General features: G+C 39.0%; 2 protein-coding genes across 2 annotated transcripts; one reads left to right on the top strand and one right to left on the bottom strand.

Moving 5' to 3' along the window:
- Window positions 1–157: 157 nt before the first annotated feature.
- On the bottom strand, window positions 158–12,839 carry LOC134629508 (mucin-2). The gene is made up of 5 exons (XM_063476884.1): window positions 12,201–12,839; window positions 7,170–7,330; window positions 6,988–7,081; window positions 3,925–6,284; window positions 158–3,747 (listed from the first exon to the last, which is right to left on the bottom strand). Exons 1-5 carry the CDS (start codon window positions 12,469–12,471, stop codon window positions 1,714–1,716), a joined length of 4,920 nt encoding a protein of 1,639 aa, XP_063332954.1. The 5' UTR covers window positions 12,472–12,839; the 3' UTR covers window positions 158–1,713.
- Window positions 12,840–13,658: 819 nt separating this feature from the next.
- On the top strand, window positions 13,659–19,356 carry si:ch73-109d9.2 (uncharacterized protein LOC565042 homolog). Its single transcript, XM_063476883.1, has 4 exons — window positions 13,659–14,381; window positions 16,187–16,320; window positions 16,820–16,916; window positions 17,067–19,356. Exons 1-4 carry the CDS (start codon window positions 14,117–14,119, stop codon window positions 18,233–18,235), a joined length of 1,665 nt encoding a protein of 554 aa, XP_063332953.1. The 5' UTR covers window positions 13,659–14,116; the 3' UTR covers window positions 18,236–19,356.
- The last annotated feature ends 980 nt before the right edge of the window (window positions 19,357–20,336 follow it).

Here is a 20,336-nt window from a genome sequence, read left to right as displayed (position 1 = left end):
GCATTAGTTGATTTGAAACCGTACAGCATAATAAAGTCAAAGTCATCATTAAACTCCAGGACTGCAAAGCTATTACTTGTGCTACACATTTTTAAATGATCACAAAATAATTTTATAAACAAAATGTTTATTCACATTTCTTTCATTTTTACAGCCAGTACGAACAAACTATGCAACTTGACTTGACAAAAATCAAATCAATGTAAATTCACAGTATGTACAATGAGGTTTAGGGCTGTAAAAGAATGTGTTAATATTGTGTTTGATATTTTTGGGAAAGTTAGCTTTTCAAACATATCTAAGAAAAATAAAACATTTACACCAAAGCAAAGACATCTTTTTTTTTTTTAATACAGCACAATGTTAAACAGAATGAAAATATGTTTAAAAAAAAAAAGATTCACTTTTAGTCCTCCCTGAATGAGGTGGTTAATTACTGTGCAAGTAATACAATTAGACTTCTTTGCCATTTAGACAGCAGTAATGACATGTGGCATACTGACAGAAATTGACAGATGGGTAATGGAAATTAGATCATATTTTCAGTCTCAATTTAATTAAGACATGTTTTAACCTTAGTGCATATTTCAAAATCCAACATCCAAATTCCAACACTGGTCACAAGATGTGCTTTCCAGAGTTATTGTGGAAAGTTTATCAAATACTTCTTTTTTTAATAATAGGCAAGTGCTTCAATTTTTGGAATTGTATATATGAAAACAACATCAATAAATTAATAATTAAAAAACTAACAAAACATCTGTTTTTAATGTGTTCAGTTGACAATATTTAAAAACGAATGCAAGTGTATTATGGCGAACTCATTACAAAATGAGAAAAGAAAAAGATGACAGCTTTAAAATGCCACTAGGACACTAAAGCCCATGTCCAAAACAAAAGCATTATGTATGCCACAAAGGCTTACTTGAGTTGAAGCCAAATTTACCTTAACAATTTCCCCTAAACTAACCCAGGTACAACATTCAGGAAGAAATACCATGCCAAACTGGGGTTATGCTCTCACACATCTTGTGACATCACCTACTGAATCAAAAAGTATGAGAAAAAGATACCTGCATATTCTGACAAACCAACTTCAATTTAAAGATGTATATTTCTGAAAAACCTCAATCTCCATCTATATTACACTCTACTTTGCAAAGAGCACACAGTGCCATACAGAACATTGTAAAAAGAAAAAAAAAAACAAAGTTCAACAGTCTGGAAAGTTTCCTCATCTGCTTGCTAGTGAGGAGGAACAAAAGTGTAGCTAGTATAAAGAACAACTGTCACTAATCATTATTTTGCATCATTTTAAAGTACAATTTGTGATTTTGGGGAGATTTACTTGTCTAGCCTGTCTATATTGCATTGTTTTTATTTTCAACAGTACCAAGTGGCACGCATGTTCATCTGTTGGCTTTAGTTAAGTTGCTTCCGTTCTTTAAGACAGATGGATGGATTTCCAACAAAGCAGCAAATGAGTACAAATTCCCAAACTCTCGAACCATTCTACAAAGATACAAAATAATTATCTCAAAAAGGCAAAATAAGTAAATTCTCCATTTGCATATAAATTCCATTATAAAAACCAAACAAACAAAGAAAACCCCGCTCCACAGCATGCATTTTCTGAATTACAAGAACGTATATTTCCTATTTCAAAGCATACCATTGTTCCAAGGTGAACATGGTTTCTTAAATGTCCATCTCTCACTGACCACCGTGTACATTTTTAACATGTTTTTTCAGGTGACCCGTCTGCGTGAATTTCTTTGGACAGTGTGGACAGGCATGTGGTTTCTCCCCTGTATGGGTGTATTTGTGCCTTTTAAGGTTATTGTAGTCTAAAAATCCTTTTCCGCAGAATGGACACCAGTGTCTTTTCTCTCCATTATGCCATCGCAAATGCACATTCAATTCTACTCTTCTTATGAATTTCCTTTCACAGAGGGTACATTGAAATGGTTTCTCTCCAGTGTGGATCCTAATATGTACTTCTACATCTCGTTTTGTGAAGAATCCTTTTTTGCAGATCTGGCAAATGAAAGGTCTTATCCTGCCGTGCACCATTTGGATGTGTTTTGTAAGGCCAAAGCGGTAGACAAATCCCTTCCCGCAATGCTGGCAGATATGTATCCGACCATTGCGGTGCACCCGGCCGTGGCGTTTAAAGCTCTTGGAGTCTGGGAAATTCTTCCCACAGAATGTACATGAGAAGGGCCTGTGTCCCGTATGAAGACTAACGTGGCTCTCCAGTGCAGCACTGCTGCTGAGAATTCGACCACATTCCCCACACTGGTTCCTTAGCAGATGCCTACCTATGACTGACAAAGGCTGTAGAGGTGATACAATTGGTGACGTAACAAATTTGGGTTGGGGCGAATCAGGGGAGCCACTGGGGTTTTGATTATCAGATCCTGTCTCCGTCTTTACGTTTAACAAAGATGACTCCTTTTCCCCCGATGGAGGCATTTCATTTTCTGTCATGACAGGAGGTATCCACACTTTAGCTCGACATTTTTTCCCAACCTCACAGCTGGTCCGACTCTCTGATAACCGACTTTTTGCCAATTTAGATTTGTTAGACTTTTTCATTGAAGCAATTTTTTTAGCTTTTGCTGCTTTAGCTAACTTCATAGCATTAACAACTTTAAAACCCCTTTTAGGACCAGTAACATCTTGGATTAGTCTGGGCTTCTTAGCAGGTGTCGATTCCTCAGTCCTTGTAGGACTGATGCCATTTTTAGCTATTGTAGGGGACTTGACACTTGGGGAACAAGTTTCACCTTTTCTTCTGGTAATAGCGCCATCTGTGGTTATACCAAAAGATCTTAATTCCCTTTTAATCCTTTTTGTCCTTGAGTCGTCCTTGCTGAAAAGTGAACTCCTACGGATGCCAGACTGCCTCAAACTAGGTGTTCTTGGAGTAACAGAAGGCAAGTCAGTCTTTTTAGGACTAGTGCTTCCTCTGGTTGACATTACAAGGCTTACAGAACTTGATTTTTCATTTCTAGGGGTTGTATCATTTTTAGTCATTTTGGGGCTACCACTTTCTTTAGTTGAGCTAGGACTTCTAGAACTCAAAGAACTGGAGTTAGAGTTTAAACCTTTTCTACCTGAAGGCGACCTCCTCGGACTTAAAGAACTGGATTTTTTATATCTAGGACAGGCACTATCCCTACCCAAAGACCTCCTAGGAGTCACTGAAGTCATTTCAGGACTAGCAATTTCTTCATTTAAATTACCCTCTCTAGGACTCACAGATGTGGATTTTTTATTGTCTGTGCCTAAACCATCTCTATGTGTACTGTCCGCCTTAGGACTCGTGGTGGTGGAATCACTGTTAGCCCTGCTCTTCTTAGAAGTTGGCTCATTATCAATCACCTTGGGTAAATCACCACCATTACACAGTACAGATCTTACAGGACTGATGGAAGATAGGGCATTATTAATTAGAGCTGTATTATCTTTAACCACATCTCTCCTTTCAAGGCAAACGGGACTGGTTTCCTTAGTTGAGTTTTCACCGTTAAGACTGCCATTCTCCATTCCAAGTTTCTTAGAGATGAGAGAGGTAGTCTCACTTTCTGAATTCCATTCCAGACTTTTTTCAGTTCTTTTAACTTGCAAGTGAGTTTTCAGATGACTTCGCAGCCGAGCGACCAAGGAATTTTTCTGTAAGCTTTTCTTCTGTAAGCTTCTCTCCGTCAAAGAAGCTTTACCATTTGCAAAGTCAGAGTTGGCCTGTATCAACATGGAAAGAAGAAACAAAAAATAAATAAATAGGTACCACATTCTGTAGGGGTTCCAATTTAAAAAAAAACAAAAAAAACCAAAACAAAACCAACATAACATGATGACTATCAATTTCAATGTGTAACCACAGAAATTAAGACCCCCCACGTACTGAATTGCATTTACCTGTTTTTCTGGATCTTGAATGATCGGTGAAACTGCCAGTTGTGCCAAGAACTGTGCTTTAGTCATCTGTAAGTGAGGGTCAGATGCCTCTCTGCACATGGAGGTAAGCTGTATGATGGAAGATTCATTCTCCTGCACGTCACTGCTGTCCAAATTAGGAATGGGTTCAACAGATGTGGCTGATGTAGATGGCTGCACATCTTCACCGACAGTTGCCTCTCTCATGACAGTGAATGTTTCAGATGACAGTTGAGCCCGCTCATGATTATTTGACTCTTCTGACTTCTGAGGTGTATTTAGAGTCACAGGACTAGGCATTTCGGTTACATCTAAACTACTGCTTGAAGATGAATCTAGCTTCTCTGAGATTGCTGGTTTTGAAGACTTCTCTTGCATAGTACCTTCAGAAAATCCCTTTAAAAGCAGTTTCGATACCAAAACAGATTCGTTGGGGGATATTGAAAATGGAAGTTTGGTTAATCTGACCACTGGAGTGAGCTTCCTATCAACAGTCGGCTGTGATGCTGGTATTATCTTAACTGACTGTTCTAAACTGGTTTCTGTAGGAGTGCTTATCACTTCAGAAACAGAGGCAGTTTGTTCAGGAGATTCAGGGCTGTCGGTTGTGTTTTCACGTTGAGAGAATGCTGTGTCATCGGAAGCTGAAACACTTAACTCCTGTGAAGCTGTAGTCGACTGTGCAGATTTCACTGTGACAGGAACATCGCGAGGCGTTGCTGCCTCTTGCATTGCTTTCACAACTATTGTCTGTGGCTGATGTTTACTTGGTGCCACTGCTGCCAACCGTATTGGAACTATGATTGTTATTTTTTTGTGTGGTGGACCACCTGTATGCTGATTTGCTGATGGTTTAGTCAACTGTGAAACTGGGACTAATGTCATGGAGGTAGCATTCGTTTGTTGAGGAAGACAGAAAAGTGGAGGCGTTTCCAGAGGTAACCCTGCAACTCCAGAAGTTGCAAGTAAATTATTGTGTGTAGTCCTCGACTCTATAGAAGAAAGCTTTGTTGTAGACGATGCTATATTGTGAGATGGTCCTACTCTTGGCACAACAGTTATTATTTTAGGCCTAATTTTAGCCAGTTTTCTGGGTGCTACAGGGTGGGAAGATGGCAGGACAAAAGTTTGAGTAGCAGCATTTGATAAAACTTGCTGTTGTTGTGGTGTAACAAATGCTTTGAGGGTTTCATTGGCCTCTACACTCGACTGAGATTTTACAGGAAGATTCTGTGTCTGTGGTTTAGCTAGGATTTTGTCCACCGTTTGTAGGGTATCCACACAGGGAGCACAATGAGTCATAGGTGATGAAATTTTTTCGGAAGACGGGATAATATTTCCCATTGTTGACTGATTCATTGCTTCAACTAGCAGCATTGCATCCTGAAGTGTTGCAGAAGTACGACGTTCCTTGTGCTGACCGGGTGTCAGTTGTGGTGAGTCCAATGGAGGAGAGTTCAATGTTTTATTTGCAGATAAAGCTTCAATGGATGGAGCCTCAACTGCCTCTTTTTCTACACCCGTGGGAAGCTGCTGAGTTTCAGGGCCTACTGGCTTTTCAGAAGAACTGCTACTCAAAGACAAAACTGAAGCAGGCAGAGAACCAGCCTTTCTATTGTCCATGTTTTTCAAATCAGTGCTTGCCATCTCCTGTACAGATGGATTGGCAGTAGATGAAGTCTCTTTCGACTGAATCCCAGATGATCTTGGAGAGGCAGAAGCAGAAATCTTCACTGCATCTACTGCAGTGGATTTGTCAACTATTTCTGAAGTTGTGTTCAACTGTTCCTGGCCTTTTAAGGCATCAAAAGATGATGACACAAGTGCCTCTTTTTGTTTAATTTTCTTTGGTGGCCGTCCTCTTCTACGCCGTACTGACACATTAGTTTTGGAAGTAGCTTCATCTTCTGCCAAGCTGTTTTTTAATTCTTCACAAATAACTTCTTTGTTGACCAATATGAACCCTCCTAACTGTTCATCTGCACAGTGCACATGTGCAGATGGCTGTACAGTAATAGCAGTTTGTTCATTTTCTACTGTTTCACCATCTCTTTGACATTGCTGAGGAACCTGAGTCTCTGCTTCTGATGTCTCCTGATCAACTTCAGACTCTTCTTTGATATTGTCCGTCATTGCAGCAAGTGAAATAACTATTGAATGTTCTGGATCAGTGGTCTGGCTCTGTGCTCCCTCTGAACGGCTACTCTCTCCCATACAGGATACCTCCCGGACCATTGTGGTCTCTTCATCTTTTTGAGCTGATGTAGTTTCTTCTGTTGAATCTTCCTGGTTAATAAGCATCCCTTCATTTTCAGTTCCATTTAAAGAGACGTGTAAAGAACCTAGGCACCGCAGTGATAAAGATGTCAGAAGAAACATAAGAGGAAAAAGTTACTAAGGCAGAGAAAACTCTTGAACAATGAAACTTTAGTTGGACATTTTTTCTTTTCCCCTTAACATTACATGGTCCATACAATTCTTTTAAAGGGAACTGTTTATTTTATTTTTTTAAAGATGTGCTAGATCCTGTTTTGATTCGGCACTCATCATATAATACCACTGGGAAATGCTGCACACACACAACCTGTTTACTGGTGAATAGTCTTCCACTGTTATTTTGGATGTTTAAACTCTGCCAACCATTTAGCCTCAACCCTTTCTACCTTATGCTTTCCCTACTGACTGCTACTGTGTTGTCGTCAAGCTGCTTCCCAAATGAGGTTTCATCTCCTGGCTAGACATACACATAAGTTAAACTGTAGCTAGGGATGGCAGTTGTTCTGCTCTAACACAATCTGCAGCAGGTGGGGAAGACCTGCACTACTGTTTCCAACAGCTCTCTCAGACAACGGAGCCAGGGTTCATATACAGAGGCAGAATCTCACTGAAGTAGCAGTTGATTATGACATTCAGTTAACTAAACACATTTGACCACCACAAGATATTTGGGAAATAATAAATTTGCTGATGAGCAAATTCAAAATGCCATTATTTAATTCTTACAATTCTTTCTTTATTCCAAAACCGTCAGTTTAAATTCCTCACCTGAAACATTACTAAGGGCTTGTTCAGAGGCCACTGCAGACTCAACTTCCTCTTCTTTCAACTTGGACTGTAGAGAAGTATCACTGTATGGTTCCTGTAGGAGGAGGACAAAAATGTAGGTTTTGAGAAGGTGCAAAAAATCAGAACTTTTTTTTTTTAATGCTGCTATGGTACACACAAACCTCCTGTTTGACAAGTATAAATGTCATCTGAGAATTTCCTCCCTGCTCCTGCAAACCATATCCAATCCTCTCACCAGCGTGTAACATTTGTTGGTTTTTTAATGATGACTGCCCCAGTGGCTGACATTGCTCGACCAACACTGTGCGGAAGGAGACAATATCTGTAAAGAGAAACATACGAACACACAAAGAAAAAACAGAATAACTAATTGTTCAAGAATACAGAGTTGAGAAGAGAGTTGAGTACAGCGACAATTTCCAGGGGAGTAATGAACTAGTCTTATTGCACTGGCAGAAAAAAGTGAAGACCGCAATGCCACCGCTTTGAACTGGAGCTGGCAGTGGCAGACCTTGCAATTCTCTGGAGATCAGCTGCAAGCTGGAAGGCCACTCTAACCAGAACTGGCAACAGGTATAGAGCTAGTGCTGCTATACTATGCTCACAAAGGCTGGAGAACAGAGAATACAGCAGCCACCTGGAGTCCAAGACAGTGGAGTTGAAGTCTTGAACTCACTATGGAGAAAATTGTGTGCACATTAGGGCTGCCACGATTAGTCGACTTGTCACGATTATGTCGACTATCAAAATCGTTGACGACTAATTTAATAGTCGACGCGTTGTTTGAAGCTTTGTAAGATCCCAAAAGATGCAGGAATAAGTAGTAGGATTTAAGAGTGTAATAACGGACTGAAACACAAGATGGCAGCACTGCATGTACAAGGATGCCAGCTGCCGTTAAACCCCGAAGAAGAAGAAGCTGTGTCCAGTATCGTAGCTGTGTCCAAATTCAGGAACTTTCGCTACTCAGGTTAAACATGATATATAAGTCACTTAGATAACTTAAAAATGTTATTGTTTGGCTTTTTTCAGTATTTTATTTGTTCCTGAGTAAATCGGTTTGGCTGAGATTAAAGCTATAGTTTTTACACAGCTGAATAAATGTCAAGCAGACAACTGATTATCAGAAGTGTGAGATGCTCGAGAATATACTCCGGTGTCCTGTTACATTTTAGATAGCAAGGAGCAGACAGCTGAGTTTATTGAGTATACCGAAACAATCTGCAAATTTCATTAAAATTTAATAAACTATCATCTTGTCTTTATTTTTAGTTAGCACATACCTTAAACACTTCAAGCTGTAAGCTAATGATAGTTATATAAGAAGAGATGCATGCTGGTGCAATAAACTGTACGTTTTACGTCCAATGGATGCATGATCTGATTAGTTGACTAACCGCAAAAATAATCGGTGACTAGTCCACTATTAAAATAATCATTTGTGGCAGCCCTAGTGCACATATATGCACACCCCGGACCACTGTCACCAGGCCAGTTCCATGGAAAAGACTGCTTTACTTTGTGTTTTGAAGTTCTGGTTACTGGTGGGTGTCTGCATAACTTACCCATGTCTTACCCTATCAAGCTTTGTTTTTACTCCTAAGTAAGGATAAAATTTTAATTTTGGTTTAAGTATTATTTTATACTAAGAAAAAAATATTAAAGTTATAAATTGACTTGCATATCATTGAGTACAATTAGGATTTGATCTGCAAGTAAAACAGACTTGCTACTTGGTATAGAAGCATTGTTGGTAAGCACAGCAGCAAGACATTTATTGTAATTGGTAATCAGGTTTGGACACATCTCAGGAGGGATTCTGGCTCACTCCTTGTTAGGAAACTAAATCCTTTAGGTTTCTTGGCAACTCAAAGCTTCTGCTTCCCTCCACAGACTTTGTATTAGAAGATCTGGAGAGTGGCTAGACCATCTCTTCTTGGCCCCTACTTTTCTGCATTTGTGGAATGTTTTGTGAAATTCTTTGGTTTTTTTCCTAGATCATTGGTTGATATTCTGTCTCCGTCTATTAACATAAAACCATTACAAAAATCAGAGATGATTTATTTCTTAGTAAGTCTTTAGGAAAATACTACAACTATACTGCATGGAACAACTCCACAAATACAGAGATCAAAAAAAAATCTTCTCATATATATATCTCCAGTACAAGTTGAAGAAATGTTCAAATGTAAACAAAGGAGAACATTAATAAACGGACATATTAACTCAATGGCAAGGCAAAAATTATTAATTTGGGGGGAGGCTAAATTGCACAATAAGTGCAGTACTATCTCAATGAAGGCTCATATATGGATCTGCTATGCGGCTTTACCACAGACCCAATGTGGTAGCCAAGTATGACACAGCTGCTCAACAGTCGCTCTACATTCTGTGCATAGCTGGGAAAGTGCCGTCTGAGAGAAATGATTACTGCCAGTGAGTTGGTAATGAGAGTCAATAACTTTTTTTTATTTTTTTATTTTTTTTAAATTGCGTCATGTTTTTTTTTTTTGTTACAATAAAGAAGGCTGCTTCATCATAATATTACTGTGTCTTTCTCTTCTGTAGGCAGACAAAAGTACAGTATGGGAAAAAGTGAGGATATAGTCACGATTGGACTATAAGACAAATAGTATGAACGACCACCAATATATATGAAGTCTTACATCGTGCTTGTTCTAAAGGATGGCAGTGACACTTCTTTCAGTGTTTTGGATGCATATAAACAGATCTGACCAATCAAACCACCGCATTTATGTTGCACTCGTGGGTAAAAACAGGCACCGGTACTGCATATACAATAATATGGTAATAGCAATACCATTTAAATTCAGACACACAACTAGATGCTGGTATACCAAATCGGTCAATGTTAATCTGTGAAATTATTTCTCTACCTCGTCAATGTGGTCCTAAGTTTGCCAACACGAGCTCAAACTGCCCCACTGACCTCCTGAGCCAGTATGAAAGTGATCGTGATACGGGTTCAGCGCCAGGATCAAACCATGAAATTATCCCTGCTGTGGCCTTTACTTGAGATTTGGATGAAACCAGAATCTCCATTTCTTTCTTCTCTTGTTTAGAAATATCAGGACCAGCTCATCATAACTTGATGTCGACTTTTTTTTTTTTACCAGTGCATTATTTGAGCATGATTTTTTTGGAAAAAATGAAACGCTTTATATTTATTTAAATCTGCCTGTCTAATATACAAAGTTCAATGGTCTGGCGCCTCCACCAATGAGTGATTTTATTCAACAAAAGTCTAGCAGTGTTGCCGGGTCTCGACTGACTCGAGCCACTGTTAGAGGTGATTGTGAATTGGCATTTAGACGGACCACCTTTTCACATATCAGGGAGTGAGCTTTTGGAATAGTCTTCCACTGTCAGTGAGGGAAAGTACAAGTATCCCCATCTTTAAGAGTCACTTAAAAGGGTGGCTGAGGGACACACAAACATGTGATCATGTTTAATAATCATGCTTTATATTGGACGTGAAAAAGCGTTAGTGTATTAAAAAAAGGGAAGCAACTATTAGTGTAATGGGTCAGTGCAATATCAGGACAGTCAGGCCATGTGCAATACTGGGGTTTGTGCAATATAACTGATGTGTTTCTGTTATTGTCATCTATACTGTCCTCTGTGTCCACTCTTCTTGTCATTGTTTGTTCTAATATAATGTGATCACTATTTTTGTCCTTGTCACATGATCTGTAAATAGTGTCTCTGTATGTTTTTATTAACTTGTGTTTAACACCAACCTGCCAGAGGGTCTGCAGATAGAAATTAGCCCAATGCTATAATCTGGCATATTTACATTTGTTAAAATGTTAATTAATATGTATTGCCCCTCTTTCTAAATAAAATAAAAATAAATAAAACAAGTTCGCATTCATGGTTTCATATCTTTTTTTCGCAACACAGTCGTTATGTATAGACCTTAATACTGTTGTTGCAAATTCAAATCTGGGACTTCCGGACGCACTGCTATAATGACCCCACGCACACTAGGTGGTACTCAGTTATAACAGAAAATGGCAGAAACTGAGTAGAGTCGAGTCACGTTGAGTAGCTACTAGTGGGAAAGGTTTCTAATTTCTGCAAAACATTCTAACAACAACAGAGACGCAGCAATTCGCTTAAACAATTGTGTGGTTCATACTTTGTCTTAATCATCTCCTCTAAAGAAAAAAAAAACATTCTGATGTTTTGAAAGTAGAGTTGTTATCAGAATGCTCTTTAAACACTGCATTAGGGTACACAAAAACATCTGTGATACAAGTTTATGGATCTTTGTATTCTAGTTTCTGTTTCAGAATTATTACACAACTTTTCAATATCTAAATACAAGTGTGGAATAAAGCTATACATTGATAAGATTTCAGTTGAGTTTAATTTTTTTTCTTTTTTTCTTATATACGTCTTAGTGGTTTTGCCTGGCACTATGCCAGTGCCATTAGAAGACTGCAGTTCGTTATCAGCCCCCCTCATTCGCACCTCACCAGCTTCCTGTGTGGGAAAACCTTAGTACCACTGAGTGTGAACATAGTTACAAACAGAATAAGAAACAGGTTTGCATGTGACATGGGTGTCCACGACCAGGAGGCTGACGTAAAAGAATTGTAATGTGTAACGGTCTGTAAACTACAGCAGAACGGACAAAAAGAAATGATATACTCGGGGGGCTTAAAGAACTGATTGGCCAATTTAGAACAAGTTGTGGCTTCCTTTAGCTAATCCGAATTGTATTTTATAGATAAAAACCAATATACAGGTAGAAGTGGTGATTCTGTGCTGTAAAAGAGCAGTCAATTTAGCTCAAATCAGTTATACCAATGCTTGATTTCATTTGAATAATTATGGAGCATCTGTTCCGTCCCTTATAATTATATGTATATGTGTAAAACGTTTTAGAGCGCTAAGTAGTCATAAAGTGACGATTTTTTGAAGTTTGGACCAACGTTCACTGTCCTCTAAAAATGGAGAAACTAGTATGGTTTCCCTCCCATTTTGGATCCCACGCTCTAGATGACTATGCTGAGAAGCAAGCATTAACAGCTATGATGTTCAGTGTGTTCCACATAACATGAATACACGTAAAATGTTAGCTAAACACAACACATACCATCATAAGCCAGTTATAACTGTTAATATTAGTTAGCTCGGGGAGGCTAACATGCTGTGTAACTCACCACACTGCACGGCTGTGTCGCATTTCTCGGAGTCGTTGCTTTGGCCAGGAAGAGGCTGTTTTTCTCTTTGATAACTGCCCGATTGGCTTTTCGCGTTCTCAAACTGGCTGCATTTTGTTCTGAGGTCCTCATTCTCCTTCTTGATTCTGCATATTTCTGCCTTCAGCTCGTCAACCATAGTTTCGTAAAGTTTCGTGGTTTCTGCAACAGCGCTCTTCAGCATGCTCTCCATGAAAGAGGCATACTTCGTCTGAAAATCGTCCGAAGACATCTTGGTATGTCGTACTGTACTTCCTGGATACTGATACGAGCCCACCTGAAAGAATGACTTTACTCTGGCGTTTTTTTTAAAGGCACGCCGTCAGAAGCTCCGCCAACATGGCTTCTTCACATGGACGGACGGACGGACGCGGTCTCTGCTTTGTGTGACGCACATTGGCTGACTGACTTACGCAAGCATCCGGTGTTTCACTTCAAGCCAAACTTTGCTTTTTGAAGACGTTCAGTCAGTAAACAAAAAATAAATTAGGAAATCTGTCGGCGCCGAATTATTATTACTACTGTCGTATAATCCCACACAACACAAAGAGACCTCAATCTTTTCGTTGCAGCTGAGATTATGCTTTCTTGTTCGTCGATTTTGCTTTAACCGCAGTTGGTAAACAGCTTTTAAGGGCATTACCGCCACCGTCTGGATTGGAGGATTAATCGGAACTGTTTACGATATCCGGGGTGTCGAACTTATTTTAGTTCATGCATAATTTAATATATTTTATGTGCTTTTTTATTTACTTTTATTTATTGATTTACTTACTTTTACTTACTCCTCTTCCTCCAAAAGTGAATGAACTGAACTTTAAAATCGTAAAGAATATTTTCCAAATAAGTCATTACTTAGACTCCATCTCATCTTATCTGTAGCATCCTCTTCTGTCACACACACCCTCTGCATGTCCTCTTTGACTAGTTTAAGGAGCCATCTCTGTAGTTACTATCACTCGTTTTTACATTAATAAAATTATTTATTAATGACTGCACTGCAATTTTCAAATGTTGCCTTTCATCAAGCCAAACTGAACCCTTTCATGGGCTGGTTGTGCCCCCCATAACATGTGCTCATATGCTAAAACAGTTCTCTTTCTAATCTACTTGTTGTCTAAAAAAATCACACAAAAAGCACACAAGTTACAACACGTTTCACTTCCTGTCTCATAAGTGAAAGAGGTGAACTTTAAAATGCTAAATGAGATTTAACTGAAGCAACAAAAAGGTTTAATTTGGATGTGAAACTGTTTATTTATGAAACATTATCCTAATATGACAATACTACTTCATCCACTCCTGTCATTTAGTACTCTTTAAGCACGTTTCCCACTGGAACCAGTTCTCTTTTCTTTCTTCCGTAGCATGAAAATTGTTCCAAACGACGACCCGTATTTAAATACCGGAAGTGTCGTTGTTTACGGAATCGGGAGAAATGTCATAACGCAAGAGTAAAGCTAAGCTACTGAATTACTTTTTCTACCAAGCCTGAGTTCTAAATACACGATATGTAAAGAATGCGATCATTTATGTTAAAATTTTCAAGCGAGCTTATGTCTTTTAAAATTAAATGTCCAGAATCCGTTAAACAAAAATCAGAACTAATGGAGCGAGCTAGTTGCAGCTAACGTTAGCATGACACTTTGTTTAAACAGCAGGGTTCATGAAAGCAACCAAGCTGTAAACTCGGACAACCGATACAACCCATAAATCATTAACTACACAAAAAGCACGTGTAAGAAACGGACACATCTACCTTAGAGACACTGACTTTAGCTGTAGCCAGTCAACAACAACAGGCTTTGAATTGCCAGTCATTTTTTTCTCCTCCTTTTCGGTTTATTAAAAAGACTTTAAGCCACAGCGCAGTTATAATGGCGGAGACTATACTAACGTTTCAGTCACAGCTTTCTGGCGTCATGGAGACTGTGTTCAAGGCTGCTATGTATGAGATCACCCGGTTGGTGGAGGACAGTTTTTTGGAAGAGGTAACGCGGTGCCGGGAGCAGGTTGAGTCCTTAAAGAGACGACTGAAGTGGTCGGAGACTCGTCGCAAAGAACGAGAGGGAGACTGGAGAGGGAGATGCATTGACTGTGGAAAAGTCGGGATATCCAGTGAGAACCAACCCAGAACCTCAGGTGGGTCTTTCTAGGGTTAGTCGTCCATGTTTTACCTGTATTTATTTTCTTAAGGCTAATGAAAAGTTAACCTTTCATTAGAATTAACATGACATTAACAATTCCATTACAAACAAAACTAGATGTATAAATATTGCAAATATTTTAAGAAATGTGATTATTTAAGTATTTGGGGTTGGACTACACTACCTCAGGCCACAGCTGTATAAATGCAGCATACACAGAATACAATTTAAACACTTTGTGGTTGTTTTAAAATTTTGCCTGGAAATAAAGGTACTTCCAGTGCATAAACTTGCATTACATATTCTTTAATCTGCATTATTCACACTGTGGTGCCTGACTTCTGCATATCTTACTTGTGTAACTAGTACTTATGAAGCCAGGTTGGAGAATTTGATCACAAATGAATAAACACTTTCTGGCTGCTTCATTAGTTACTCCAGTTCAGCTGTTCATTAACACAAATAATATTGACCCAATCACATAGCAGCAACTCCATGCATTTAGGCATGCAGACATGGTCAAGACAACGTGCTTAAGTTCAAATCAAGCACCAGAATGCAGAAGAAAGTTAATTTAAAATACTTTGAACTTGTTATTGTTGTTGATGCCACACAGGCTTCTCTGTATTTTAGAAACTGTTTTTTTTCCCTGTACAACCATCTTCAGAAATGATCTGTTGATGCAAGTGGTCAAACGAGAATGGACAGACTGCTTTGAGCTGATAGGAAGACAACAGTAAATCAAATAGCCGCTCAATGTTAGGTCAATTTGGTGTAAACAGTGTAAAAGCATGGCTCCATCCTGCCCTGTGTCAGTGGATCAGGATGTCTCAAAAATTCTCCTTTTGAAACTATTATATATATTTCAGTCCAATCAGGGGCCCTTTGCTGTGTGTCTTCCCTCACTCTCTCTCTCTCCCTACCTTCTTCTCTATCAAAATAAAAGCAAAACACCCACCAGAAAAATAAAATTCAGTTTATTTGCCAGAAACAGGCAAAGAACATTCCAAAATCAAAAAACACTGTTACCTTATTTATTTTGCTTTATAATATAACATCTGTTACAAATTTGAAGTGTTCAAAAAATGCAGTCAGGAATGGATCATCTGCCTGGATTGGCTTTAGGAGATTCATAATAATATGGTCATAAGGTGCACTGTCAGTTTCATAGCTGGGCCCTCTCCTGCTGGACATAACCTCTTCCACTCACTTTGATAGGGTAGAAGACTCAGATCCATTTAGACCAGCACAACAAGATGCTAAGAGCTTTTTCTCCAACACAGTAGCACTTACGGAATATACTAGACATTGTGCCTTCAAAGAAAACATCCTCAAGCTGTCCTCCTGAGGACTACAATACATCTTTTCACAAGTGTACAATGTCTATACAACTTTATAATATACTGCTACATCTCTTCCCCCAAAGAAGAAATCTATAATTCTATTTCTTGTGGGTTTTAAGAGAAACATAATCATATGTTTCTTTTGACTATGTTCATAGCCACATATTCACATATTTCTCCTTTTGGCTTTTGGATTTGTAACCCTAAGTTAAACATACTTGGGAAAATAAACAGATTCTGATCACCCACTGCATGAATTAATTATGATTTTCACTAAACACCAAAAATAGTTTCCTTTTTTTGCTGCTTAAAGAAGATTGCTAGAGCTCAGAGGCAATCTTCTTGACATTATATGACTCAACTGACCTTTGCCTTATTTTGTTTTCTAAATCTTTGAAATTCAAGAAAAGCCATGTTCTCTAATGGAAAAAAATGAAAAGAAATCTATTATTTTCAGAGAAAAGCCTGAAACAGGAGACTGTGCTTCATGAAGAAATAAATAGTTCCCAGGGAGCTGATGGATGTACATTGAGCCATGAGAAGGAAGGAGAGGAAAAAATAGAGCCCCAAAGTGCCACAAAAGCAACGCAGGTATGATAGTTTTATTACATTATACAGCTTCATAAATTTACAAAACTAAAGTTGTGTATAAAATGTGTGTTTAAGCCACTTAGTCTCATATTATGGGGTATAGAGCCACTGCAGGGAGTGTAATAAACCAAGGAAACATTTGTGGTATGGGTAAACTGACAAAATGTGACTTTTTCTTTTTTTTTGCTTTTGTTTTTTTTGTTGTTTTTTTTGTTGTTTTTTTTGGGGGGGGGGGGGGGACGTGTTCACTAATGCTCTCTTGGTGACCCATGCACCATGAAAATTGAATCATTTATATTGTTAAAAATTGTGGGGGTATGGGAACTGACTGTGCACATTACACAGCATCCATGTAATATTTTTAAGTATTTTAATTATTTTTTGTTTGAAAAACTCTTAAGCATTAAGTTAGATCTGCTTGCCAAAGTTAGGGTTCTACTTAAGGCAACTAAGGTAAAATCTGATGGATTAATGTTGCCTTTCCACTTTTTTTTTCCAGTTATCAGGTATTCAAGGCACTGGACTGTTCAAGGAAGAAGCTCTTCAGATCCCACCAGAAAATGATGAGTCACAAGGGTGGCACATCAGCTTAGATGGTAAGTCTCTGTGCAAGTACATGCAGAAAATTTAACAAATTAATTTCTCGTTAATTTTTCAAGTGCTGTACAAATAGAGACAACACAATGTATGGTGTATATTGAATGCAGTGAGGCTATTTTAACTTTTTCTCACTACTCGTGTTTCAGAAACAGATGCGTCAGCTGTTCCAGGACCCAGTAAACGTTTTAATGACCAAAAGATCCCAAAGTGCCAAGTAAATTGGGAAACTGGATTTGAGCAGAGAGCAGAATCAAACAATGATGGACACTCGGGTGAACCGACTGAACCTCTGTTCCCAAACAGGTACAGCATGGAAGACTTAGATGGCATTGACAAGTCTGGATATGGAGACACTGGAATGATAGACATGGGTAATTTTGATGGGATACATTCACCATCGCACCTGGGCAAAGATCTGAGTTATGTTGGCCATTATGATGAGGATGTGGAAGCACCAGAAGGAGCTGATCATCAAGCTTACCAAACAGGCACTCAGCGGAATAGAAAGGATCAGGAAGGTTCACCCTCAGGTTCCCCCTCTAGGACTAACATTGATGTAAGTGGAGAGTTCAGCTGTTTACTAATTAATGAGGAGGGGTATCTGCAGGACACAAATGTCTTGTACCCTGAACAAGTGTCCAGTGATTCAGGTAGTAGATACAGCTTCCGCGGCCAGGGTATTCGCATTGGCCCTTCTCTAGACAGCACTGAGGATATGTATGAGCCTTCAGATACGTACAGCGATACCTTAAACGTGGGACAACAGATACAACATCAGGCAACAGTGAGAGGAGCAAGGAGATACACTTGTAACCAGTGCTCCATGTCTTTCCCGGATTCTGCTTCCCTCAAGGCTCACAAACACACACACAAAGGCACTGGACAAGGGCCCCCATACTCCTGCAACCAGTGTGGAAAGACCTTTACTCAAGCTTGTAACCTTAAAGTCCACCAAAGGACTCATTTAGGGCAAGGGGTTCACCTCTGCAGCCATTGTGGTAAAGGTTTTCCTTCATTTTCTGACCTAAAGGCACACAAATGTGGTCAAGTAGTGGACAAACCATATTGCTGCACAGTATGTGGGAATAAGTTCAGCCGTCTATGGAATCTCAAGTTGCACCAGAGAATTCACACACAGGAAAAACCTCATCGGTGCACCATGTGTGACAAGAGCTTCACAAGAGCAGACATATTGAAGGTTCACCAGCGTACCCACACAGGGGAAAGACCATACTGCTGCTCTGTTTGCGGTCTCAGCTTCAAACGCCTGGATCATCTGAAATCCCATCAACGCAAGCACATGACAGATCTATAATTCCTTGGGAGAAGAAGTATCAAATTATTTAATATTATTTGTGATATCTGAAGGTTTAAGTGAATATTTATATTAATGAGCCTGTGATGGATAGATAAGGTCTATCACATTCAGTTAAATAAGTCTTATTTGTATCAGTTACTGCTGCATATTTTATACTCATTAAAAATATACTGCCTTGGAGTATAACTGAAAAACTTAACCAACAATATCTTTGTGATTACTCAGCTGATTGAAAATAAAACTGGCTTTAGATGCGATCGTCTGTTTATATTCTTGTTTCCTGAAGTTAGTTCTTGGCACATACTTCCTAATGACGTCACCCAGGTAGTAATGGAGCTTTTAATGTTTTGATTTTCACTGTTGCCTCCCAGCAAGAAGGTATTTAGTTCAATTCCACCATCAGCAGGGGTCTTTCTGTGTGGAGTTTGCATGTGTTTGTGTGGGTTCTACTTTAGCTTCCTTCCATAGTCCAAAGGCATGCAGATAGTGGAAATAGGTTAATTGGAAACTTTAAATTGCCGGTGGCATGAATGTAAGTCAGAATGGCTGTCTATGTCAGTGGTTCTCAAACATTTTACATCATTCCCCACATGACACGCCCCCTCTAAACACAACAAAGGAAGAAAAGCCTCGCTGCAACTTTATTTAGATAATAAACTGATTCACAATGAATCCTTCAGTAATTTTTGCTTTAAACAAACAACTTTCATTTCAAACAACTATTTGTAACTTTTGTCACTAGACTACTTCATTACTCTGCAACACTTCTTCAAAAAAGCAACCAGTTAAACAGAATGTGAACATTGCCAAACATGGAAAAATAAGTTCAGTCTTAGTCTTAAAATACTTTTTATTAAAAAAAACAAAACAAAAAAAACAAATCCATAAACTTGTGAACAGAAATGAAGGGTATATATAATTTAGTGCGAGTTTAGTACTATTCACTTAGTGGCTGCAGTGAGCCTGTTTTTGACTGCAGAGCTGTGGTGGGGCATGGTCTGTGGGGGAGGCGGACGCACCTGAGCGGCATCCCCAATCACGTCTCGCCGGCTTGAACTAGGTCCTGTTGTTGTTGATGTGTGTAGGCTGTAGCCGAAAAGCTGCAGCTGCGTGTGTAAGTTGACAGCCACAATAAAGAAGTGTACTGAAAAGTGCAAACGCGGTCGGGTCTCTCGTGCTCCAATTCTGGGTTTGACCCGACAGACCCGACCACATATTCGCAGTTTTCAGTACACTTCTTTATTGCGACTATCAACTTACACAAACGGCTGCAGCTTTTCAGCGGATGCGCATATTATTTATGTAACTGCCGCGAATTTCTTTGTACCGCCATAAAAGTGATCCCGATGTTAATCATTAGTTCCGCATAACTTTTCTGCCAGGTAACTTGCGCCCCACCTGGCACACACTTTGAGAACCACTGGTCTATGTGCTAGCCCTGCGACAGACTGGCGACCTGTCCAGGGTGTACCCTGCCTCTTGCCTTTAGACAGCTGGGATAGGGCCCCCCCCCGCTCGACCCAGGAAAGGATAAGTCGAAGAGATGGATGGATATCTATGTGTACTTTGTTGTGTTTCTTGGTCAATTCACCATCTGTGTGGAGCAAGAAATTATATAAACATCTGTAGTTTGTAGACTGAACCTAGCATAAGTCTGACCTCAGCTTCTTCAAATGCTTTATTTGATGCTGTAAGATCTGGTATTGATCTGAAAAGTCAACAAGAGCTTCTAGATTTACAAGAGTAAAGAGAAAAGGTTGACTCAGGAAAAACATAAGATGCAGCACGTGTGTGTGTGTTTTAACCTTTATTGTCTAAAGTTAGCTACTAAAGAGAATCCTGTATGACAAAATAAGATTTGTTTTGTAAATGTTTGTATATAATAAAGAGCCATACAAATAAAACAATTGACAGCTGATAGATACAGACTCAAAGATGTTCTGCCCAATATTTAAAATACACACATTTGTTGCCTTCATGAAGCGCATAAAAGAAGCAGAGATGTCAGAATAATACTTTTTTAACAGGGGCTTTTTTTCTTCAACAGTCAGTTTTGTTTGCTCCTGAAATATGAATTCATACAACTGATGAATCTTTT

Source organism: Pelmatolapia mariae, linkage group LG6, assembly GCF_036321145.2.
Source record: "Pelmatolapia mariae isolate MD_Pm_ZW linkage group LG6, Pm_UMD_F_2, whole genome shotgun sequence".
In the NCBI taxonomy this organism is placed as follows: Eukaryota; Metazoa; Chordata; class Actinopteri; order Cichliformes; family Cichlidae; genus Pelmatolapia; species Pelmatolapia mariae.
This window is presented reverse-complemented; position numbering and strand designations above follow the sequence as displayed.